Raw genomic sequence first — 10199 nt, 5'->3', positions numbered from 1 at the left:
ATTCCTCATCGGACAAAGAAACATAGCCTAAGCCTCGCCCGTATTTATAATAATCCTCAGATTTCCCTTGTGGTACATATACCGCTTTGGCTGGATTACAAGGACCTCGATCGAAATATAGACCTTCTCCGAGTGTGAAATCGTACCCCTGCTTTTCCATGAGCTTGCGCGCTTCCGGACTATACTTAGATAAATGCCGACCAGGTTTGTCATCATCTTCATCTTCACTTAGGAAATGATCTGGTAACGGAGAGCTTTTTCCTTTACCGTAGATCACTTCTTTTGCGCCTTTTATTTTCTTTTGTTACATAGGATGACCGAAGCGGCATATACAAATCAGGATTATTATACAATTCTGTTATCACATCATTAAGAGACAGGGAGTACTCCAAATCGTTATTTATTTCAACATCGGCAAGTTGCCAATTACAACCTCCATCTGACGATTGTTCATCGTCAAGATTGATTACAAAGGGTACAATGTCATTTAAAACAAAACCACCATTGTAACCAAATCCGGCTTCGGTATCAGCTTCTTCAAAGCAAAATAGAAATAAAAATATATCACTGGGATTGATATCACGTGTACATTAATATTCAGAGAGCCGATGGAGACTCGAGAAACCACGCCCAACAAATATATTAAAGTTTGGTCAAAATTCAGACAGGCCAACATGAGAAAGATAAACCAAAAACTCAGTTTCGAAGTTGCCAATTGGGATGTGTTGCACATCATTTTCCAGGTATACCATGTACACCATATCATATATCATATCTACTAATGTAAATAAAGTAATCCAGGTATCATAGTTTAGTAACTATACTTACAACCCTATATATTACAAGAATATATACAAATTTAAAACATAGAATTATAGATAATCATGGACAAATGTTCAAAGTCCATTAGTGGAATAATACAACTCTAATTTTAATGACTATAAATGAAATCATTAATCAAAACTGCACCACATAATTTAACCATAAAATAAGCCCAATTAATATTTTAAATGATGATGTCCTAAAACAAGTTCATTAGCGCTACCAGAACTACCCAATTTAGCATCAATAGATCATCCCCAAAATATCCATCCGAATCTACATTGTTAAGAATGACATTTTCATCTTTTTTCACTCTCCAAAAACTCACTCTTGTCTACCTTCTTTCTCTTCATTCCTGACAGTCAATCACATTCAATTTTCAGGATCTTACCAATAATTGAAAGCGTGAAAATTTTAGACAATTGAAAAGTAGAAGCTGATGTTTACTCTAAGTTAATATATGGGCCTCTTTTCTTAGTTTTATTTGATGGTTGCAGTACGTAGCCCTCTTTCAAGTTCAAAGCACTGATGTATATCTAACCAAGAGTTATCATCTGGTAGGCAACATCCAAACTCTCCAGTCTACGACTCTACGCATCATAGTTCCATATGCAACAGGCAAATTGGAGATATGTCTGTGTGGTTTCTTCCTGTATTCCTTGCCTCATTTCCTATTGTGGGCTATAATTAATTGAAAACACGGAAACAAGTTTTAGTTGTTCCAAAGTTTTCCCCTATCCTGGTGGCATTCGATGGCTCAACATCCAGATTGAGTACTTGAAACAGGAGTAAAAGAAGTGACTATGTTTTTTATTGGCAAGTGGAGAAAGAAATTTGGACAGGACAATAGGTTTATACATTTTTATCAACTAAACAGGTGATTTGGGCTTGGATGTACACTTCTATTAAAAAAACTAAGCCCACCTGAACTTGTAAGCTGTAGTTAAACCTGAAGGGATTTTTAAGTGAGTTTGAAATCGATTTATAAGTCAATTTATCATGTACATCACATATTGTATATGGCAAGGCATGGTTCATGTAGACAGCTGTGCTATATTTATCATATCATACATTGTCACAAACAATACTTGCATAAGATATATATCAAATTACTTGCATATTATATTGAAACATTCCGCATATCATAAGGTATTGACAACTACACCCAGTAGAGTAAAACTGCAAGTGAAGTGAGGAAGCATGGTTCATGTGAACTCGTATCACAAGTTAGACTTGCATAATCATGTAAAGTTTATAAAAGACATTAAAACTAAAATCACCATAATTGAATTTCCATCAGAGAACAGACATGTTGAATACTGATTTTCGTTAAAAGAGCTGAATTTTTAAAATAAATTGAATGGTTCCATACCTTGCTGAAGGTCAATACCAGAAACTTCAATATCAAGAGAAACAACAGAATCCCCACTACACCTGGGCTGAAGCACATATAGAGGTCTATCTGAGACAAAGGCATTCTCAATAAATTCTGTTAGACTTGTTGGTGCATCTGTTCCCTGAAACATTTGCAAAATACTCATGTAAAGAAAAGAATAAAGATAATGTTGAAACATCTCCACACATGTAAGCAATAGCAGAAACTAAATCTAGGGAAACTCACTGGAATGATGTTCGAAAGAGCATTAAGATAGTCAGAGAAATTCAATGAGGAGATCTCCGGAAGAAAGTTCCCAGCCAAACCTGTCCAGAAAATCATATAACAGAAAGCAATATAAGAGTAGCATCATTAGACTGTGTCTGAATGGAAACAAAAGCGTACCAAAATAATTATTTCTTAAATCAGTACTGAAAGTAAAAACTAATTAACAACAGGAGATAACTCCGAGTTATATGTTTTTATCAATCTGTCAATGGAGCCTCATGCTCCACAGCTAATCCCATTTTCATGGATAAAGGCTTGAATTGATTGCAGGTAAGAATAAATCCCCAACCATCATCTAACAGCTCGTTACTATAACCAAAAGTTATAGGACCAAAAAAAAATCATATATACGACCCTCTATTGAAGGAAGGAAGTATATAAATCAGTAAATCATCAAATCCAAATGATAGCGCGACATGCATCCTGCTTTCTCCCAGCATGATTTTCTATAGAGCCCTTCCATATGACTTTTTCTTGAAAGTTCATGTTACTAAAACCCCATGCCCCTGTTCAATAACTAGAGAGTAACTTACTTTCTGCAAGAGATTTGTTCTTGCCGGTATATAGCAAAGTCGCCGGGCATGATCCCGTCATCCTACAGGACCTATCTGGAAAGTCCTGGGCCCAAACTGAGCCTGACCTCACAGCCCGATATTCAGGCCGAGGAACCTGCATCAGGGCCGGCCATCTTGGTGGGCTCGGAACCGCACATGTCTCTGCTTGAATCGCATCCGAGTATTGAATCCCACAAACCTCCTCACATCGGCCACTGCTGTTAGTGGGAATGCATTTGCAGCCGCAACGATTCTTGGGCTTATCGAGTTCTTTATTAACGATGACTTGAATGATGACAATAATGATGCAGAGCACTAATGGGTATGAGATTATGCAGGCATTGGTCTTCGTATTGCGTTTCTGTTGTTATAAGAGGAATTAAATGTTAAGACAACATTAATGAAATTGTAAATAAAAGGGAGCAAAAGTATTGAAGGTAACCTGAAAGATGAGATTCTTTCTGAGGAGAGCGTCGGCCTGAGTTGAGAAGCTTGCAGGCCCACGAGATGAGGATGAGCCTGAGGCCGAGCTTGGATCCATCTCTCAAATGGGAATTGATTTGAACGTGGGTATCGTTACTGTTGCCTTGCTCTTTTCTTCTCCTGTGCGTTCTTTCCTGAAATTTAAAGAAGGGAATCGAGCGTTGAACCCCAAGTACTTTAATTATTATGACATGCAACTTTTCAGAAAAAACCCTCCTAATATATATATGTGTGTGTTTTCGATAGGGCGACAACCATTCTGCAATTGTAGATCTTTCAAGGGCAAATTTCTTATAAACTCCTATCTTTTAGCCCATTTTGAGATGACCTATTGAACTTTAATAAAAAAGTCACTTAACCCCACAGCTTTTGAGCTTGCCGAAAAAAAACCCCGAAAGTTTGCTATGTTTTCAACATATACGACGTGACCCCGATTTTTCAAGCATACCCGCAAACTCTCTACCTTACAACCCCTAGCTTTCAACATTAGTTTAAACATTATTTTCAGAAAATCGTCATGATACCATTAACGGGGTACGTTGAAAGATTTGCAAAGTGTTGGGGGGTTTTGGGACATGCCTGGGTATTAAATGACACTTATAAATTTCAGGAGGGTTATCTCAAAAGAGGCCAAATTATAGGGGTTATGCATCATTTTAATTTATTTGTGCATTTTTTGCATTAAATTTTTTTTATATCTGACCGTGCTACATCTATATTTTATATAATTCCTGAAATGTAAATGCAAATTTGATATTGCTATAAGGTTTATGTGTTGAAAGTCGAAAGAATTGCCGGAGTCAAAAGAAATTATAAAAACGAGTTATCACTACCAAAGAGATAAAGAAATCTAAGAGAGAGAGAGGCAACAGCTTACTTAATTAACACTCAGAAATTAACAAAATGAAGTTGATGTAAGCAGTTAACTAAGCTTCATACCTGGCATTGATGTGGAGTGTGGCGTACCAAGAGTTTTTCCAGTAAACAATGGTCTCTGCAGAGAGTATGATTGAATAAAGAACTGAAAACTAAGAAGATATGACTTCAAGTTTAAGTAATAATATAATTGTCTTTTTTTTATTGATCGAGCTGCAAAGAATCAAGTTTGAATTGACTGACCAGTTAAGAGATAGTTATATTTAAAAGAAGAAATAAATAAATAAATAAATAAAGTCAACAAGAGCTCAAAGAAAATCATTCTTACAGTAAGTTTCCCATCTAATATAACCTCAAATAATTAATCACAGAATTTTTTTCCTCTGAAGAGAAGACAGAAATGAAGAACCAGAAAGCCATCCCTGCAATTTGAATATCTCCTGATTTAAAGATAATTTCACAAAATTCTTAACTGGTGAAAACACAATCAAGAATTAAATATGAAGCAAATCCGTCAAATTTTCTAACTGCCAAAGTAAGAAAAGCTTGAAAGTCCAAATTCCCAACTCTTTGATAGTGATTATCATGATTCTATTTCTTTTTATTTTTATTTTTCATATGTCACTCGTAGTTGTACCAAATTGTATAGAACTGTTCAATAGACTAATGACAACTAAACAAAAGAGTGTTTTACTGGACAAATAAGATAGAAACTAGACAAGAAGAAAGAGGTCGGGTAGTACACAGGAATCAACTTCAAAACTTCTAAACAATGAAAATAAAATGTGAAGTTAAAATTTTGGAGACGTGAGAAGTACAAAGTACAAGACAGCAAGCAAATAAAACCAACATATTCAAGGTTTGACTTTGACATTCAACGAAGACTTCTTCACCACAAACAAAAAGGAAAGGAAATAAAAAGTAACATAGATCTGTGACAATTTTACTTATGAAAACAGGGATAGTTCTCACCATAATGCCAGAAGACTTTATAGAAGGGAGACATCTGTGAAAGCATTGAGAGAGAGACAATTTTTACAACTATGACCAAGAACCTTCAACCCCGAACTGAAAGGTAAACATGCATATGCAAACCGAACAGCTAGACAGAATCAAGTAGAAATGTATTCATAATGTACAAGAAGAAAAGAATATCCTATTAAAAGAGCACAAACGGTATGGACATCGGAAATTTTATGGGAAGCCAATTTCCGATAGGAGATTTCATCTGATATCCTGCATTCAATATTTTTCTTGATAGTTGTGTTAATCGAATATCCCTTGGTTTTATAGCTGGTGACGACTTCACTTTTTATGATAGTTAAGCTCATCATAAGTAAAGTAACTCAGCATGAGCCCTAAAAATTGAACAACTAAGAGCATTTTCATGGCTGAATATTGAGTAGTAAACTTCTTTACTTCTCCAATATCAGAATGCTTCTTCCACAAGTATCCAGAAATTATAGAGGAAATTACATGTGATCTAGTGTCGATGTAGTTTTCTTAACCTGTATCAGGTCTAGAATTCCCCTACTAATTTTATATGTGATGACTGCACTTTCTATGATACTAAAGCTTCTTCAACGACTTAAGAATGAGAATATACATTAACGCATCTTCAGAACATTGATTACTCATAAATAAATGTATTTTAAGTACTGTTACATTCTTTTTTAACAAATTTAAGTCTTTAACATTGCATTAAATTGTTAAGTCCTTTCCAAGTTAACATTGCGCGTATGATGAAATCCCCACAATTGTTCCCAGTTTACCACCTATCCATGGATCCGATAAAGAGCCAAGTCAAGCTGCTAGACTTTCAAGATAAGGATTGCGTTCTATAAACTATGGACATAAGCTCCAAGAGTCAACTTTGTATTGATTGACCAAAGCATGCTTAGTGGAAGTAAATAAGTATATAGGAAGTACAATTTGTTGAATATTGGAACCTTCCTGGCATTCTAACAACCATGAATGTCAAATACAGGAGAAAGCTTGCTATCTTATGCCCTGTGAGTGATGAAAGACTGCATAAAAGTCATCATTTAACAAACAATGTCCTCCACCATTATTCTACTATACGAGGCGAGAAAGAATCATTATTGAAACTTCAGAGAGACAATTACCAGCAAATAAAAGAAATAACTATTGCAAACATAAATTAAGTAAAACCAAGCACAAGTCAAATTTTGAACCAAGTTCAATATTCTTAGAAGATCTTTCCTGGAAAGAAAATAATAATAAGAAATGGATCAACCTAAAATATGTGGAAATCTGCGGGCCAAGTAACATACAGAATTTCTATTATATGAGGTCATAATTCATGATATCAGGATCATGCAGCTATATTGCAAACATTGGGTACAACAAATTCTATATGCTTTTAGTAATCACTGCTACCCAAAAGTTATTAGGGAGTGGGCTGCAATTATTTGGAGCAAGACATCTCAACATGGATATAACTTCAAAATAAGCACCCACCTTGTTTGAGAATGTGTAATCTAATGGCTATTTCCTTAGATTTAAATATGGGTCAATTGCGATAGATCCCATGTAGGCTGTAGCATTACTGTTTTGACTTACTACTACTCTAGTTTTATCGTGCAGATAGACCCCTGAGTGAAATTCTTTTGAATCTTTTGTTGGAAATTGAGATTAAATCTGGAATTAAACAGTGAAGGATGATGTGCTGTTATTTTAAACTTTTTCAATTAACTGTTGTGCGTTTGAGAAACGCTGTGCTTAAAGCAATATTTGGCCTACTCCGGTGTAAGGATCCCAAGGCCAAACTGCTTTCAGGAACAGCAGTACAGTACTCTGATGTGCACCAACCCAGTACTGTCAAGATCTTCTCGATCTATAAGACCTTTCGGTCAAGGCAAAAGATCTTCTCGATCTCAGAACCATTCGGTTCAAAACCTTTCGGTTTCAGGGTTCCTGCGGGCACAGAGTTTCTACAGCAGCAGCACAACAACAGCAACAACAACGTCGATCCGACGTTCGTTTTCCAAGCTCTCGTGTGTAGAACGACGTTCGTATTCCACGCTCGTAAGTGTATAATGACGTTCGTATTCCACGCTCGCAAGAGTTTTCAGCAGCAACCAAGAGCTGCCCAAGGGCGATATTTATAGGCCTCTAAGGCCAGCTCAAGAGTCACTAGCAATTAATGTGACTGTTACAATTCTCAATGGCAATTAAGATTGTAACATTAATGTATTAAATTGCTCTAATTGCTATTGTAATTGCTTCATGTAGTAACTCCTGAATATGAGGCAATCAATGGACGCGTTGCTACGAAACCCGAGGGTCACGTCTCATCAAATCAGACGAACCTCGTTTGACAAACGAACGTCGTCAAACAGGCGAACCTCGTATGACAGACGAACCTCGTCGAACGAGCGAACATCGTCAAACAGGCGAACCTCGTCGATCGGGCGAACCTCGTCAAACAGGCAAACCTCGTATGACAAACGAACATCGTCAAACAAGCGAACCTCGTATGACAGACGAACCTCGTCGAACGAATGAAATCGTCAAACAGGCGAACCTCGTATGACAGATGAACCTCGTCGAACGAGCGAACCTTGTCAAACTACAAGAACGCTAAGGTCACCCTCGTGCGAATACGTAGCTCGTCCGCATGCTACGAAGCAGCCTGCGAGGCAACCTCCATGGCGACTATAGTGGCAGCCAACGTGGCGTCACCTCGCCCCGATGCCTCCGTGCGAAGTGCAAAGTGCGCCTAACAAAGATATATATATATATATATATATATATATATATATATATATATATATATATATATATATAGTTTGAAAACTTATTTTGGAAAGCAGTTTTGACCAAAAAATCCAACATCTTTTGCCCTCAGCGAGCGTAAAACTTGTTTTTTCAATAGACCTACGGATGGTAAAAGAGACAAATAAAAAGTCACTCGAGGATCCATATGCAACGATAAAACTAGAGGCTAGTAAGTTTAAAAACAGTGATACTTCAGAGGGTCTATCAACAATGAGCCCTTTAAATGAATATATAACTAGGTTTCTCAGAATTTATGGTGCTATGCATAAAATTAGAGGGTGTTTCGGGCATATACCCTCAAACTCTACTGCAAAGATAGCAGGACAAAATTTTCAGATAACAAGTATGAAAGTAACATACCTAATTTCTGTAGAAGATATACTATATCTCTTTCAGGCGTTCGACATTATCATAAACAAACTAAGTATTAGTTTCGTCTCTTCGATCCAGCTTATGAAATATCAAACTATCTCTAAATCAAAGGTCGGAGCATGGCTAGCGCACTTCAAGTGCAAGCTTAACACATCGACTATGCTATAGATGTCATCAGATCTCTGATGGGATTTGTCTTCAATAAGAAATTTGTGTGTCTTGTTATCCAATTCTATCCAACTATATGCTGGCAGCTTTGACACATTTTTAGTCTCCATTAATCTTCTCACCTTCCTGGCTTCATCCCATCTACCTGAATCAGCATATAAACTAGAGAGAGAAACATAATGGCCGGAATTATTTGGATCCAGCATCACCAACTTCTTCATCAACTTCTCAGCAAGACCAATATTTGAATAAGCTTTACAAGCACTCAATAGTATGCTCAAGATAACAGTATTTGGTTCCACCTCCATCTGAAAAATGAACTCAAAAGCCTCTTCCAGTCTTCCAGATTTACAAAGGAGATCAACTACAATAGAACAGTGTTCAACTTTAGGCACAATAGCATGATCTTCTTTCATACTTTTAAAAAAATTGAGACCCAGATCAACTAAGCCAGCATGAGTACAAGCAGTTAACAACCCCACAAAAGTTATATCATCTGGTTTAAAATTCTCCTCTATCATCTTATAGTAGAGATTTATTGCATCATCCGCAAATCCATTAATTGCTAGCCCTTCAATCATTGAGTTCCAAGAGACGACATCCTTCTGATGCATCTCATCAAAGATCCTACGGGCACTTCTAATACTTCCACATTTACCATACATATTGACAAGCGCAGAGCCTACATAAACACCAGATGCCAACCCTTGACTCTCTATATAGTTTCCTATACGCTCCCCAGCTTCTACAGAGCCTAATTGACCACATGCTGACAGAATACTCACTAGAGTGACTTCATTAGGCTTACAATTCTCCAACTTCATCTTCTCGAAAAGCGCTAAAGCTTCATTCGATCTCCCATTTTGTGCATAGCCAGCAATCATAGCACTCCAAGCAACCACGTCTTTGCAATCCATTTGATCAAACTCAAGACGTGCCTCATCTACAGCTCCACATTTGACATACATTTCCATCAATGCAGTTCGAACAATCAAATTTGTACGATACTTCTGACCATCCATCAATTCCTTAACTTTCAATCCCATTTCAAAATAACCCATTTTAGCACACGCTGAAAGAACAGTCACAAGAGTCCTCTCGTTCGGCTGAAACTTCTGCTCTAGCATCTGTTCAAATAGTTTAACAGCTTCAACAAGATTACCATTATGCACATAGCAAGTGATCATCGTATTCCACGAAGCCGGAACTCTAAATGGCATCTCATTAAAAATCTTCCTCGCTGCTAGAACATTCCCCGACTTCGAATATCCAGATATCAAACAGTTGTAAGGGACCGGTTCCTTAACCACAACCTCATCAAACACTCTCTCTGCCGAACTCAAGTCTCCACCTTTCGAGTAGAAATCGACAAAACCAGACTGAATGAACACATTCAACCATAGCCCAGATCGTATAACGAGGGAATGCATTTTCTTACCCTCGATCGTTGCGCCTAATGC

At 37.1% G+C, this 10199-nt stretch overlaps 2 protein-coding genes across 2 annotated transcripts in view; both read right to left on the bottom strand.

Annotated features, from left to right (window-relative positions):
• LOC109820857 (receptor kinase-like protein Xa21) overlaps positions 1-3580 on the bottom strand; it is a 6720-nt gene extending 3140 nt beyond the window's left edge. Inside the window, exons 1-5 of the mRNA XM_020387051.1 lie at positions 3482-3580; positions 3019-3400; positions 2444-2523; positions 2195-2339; positions 667-775 (exon numbers count right to left, since the gene is read on the bottom strand). Of these exons, the coding sequence (XP_020242640.1) occupies positions 667-775; positions 2195-2339; positions 2444-2523; positions 3019-3400; positions 3482-3580 (815 nt within the window). The remainder of the gene's footprint in view (positions 1-666; positions 776-2194; positions 2340-2443; positions 2524-3018; positions 3401-3481) is intronic.
• Positions 972-10196, bottom strand: LOC109820856 (pentatricopeptide repeat-containing protein At1g08070, chloroplastic-like; the record flags this gene model as incomplete). The annotated part of the gene is made up of 7 exons (XM_020387049.1): positions 972-2339; positions 2444-2523; positions 3019-3400; positions 3482-3656; positions 4462-4516; positions 5371-5404; positions 8560-10196. A coding segment is annotated over one exon (1536 nt), but the record flags the coding sequence as incomplete, so codon positions are not given.

This window comes from Asparagus officinalis, chromosome 8, assembly GCF_001876935.1.
Source record: "Asparagus officinalis chromosome 8, Aspof.V1, whole genome shotgun sequence".
Lineage (NCBI taxonomy): Eukaryota > Viridiplantae > Streptophyta > Magnoliopsida > Asparagales > Asparagaceae > Asparagus > Asparagus officinalis.
Note: the sequence above shows the minus strand (reverse complement) of the source record. Positions and strands in the feature narration are given on the sequence as shown.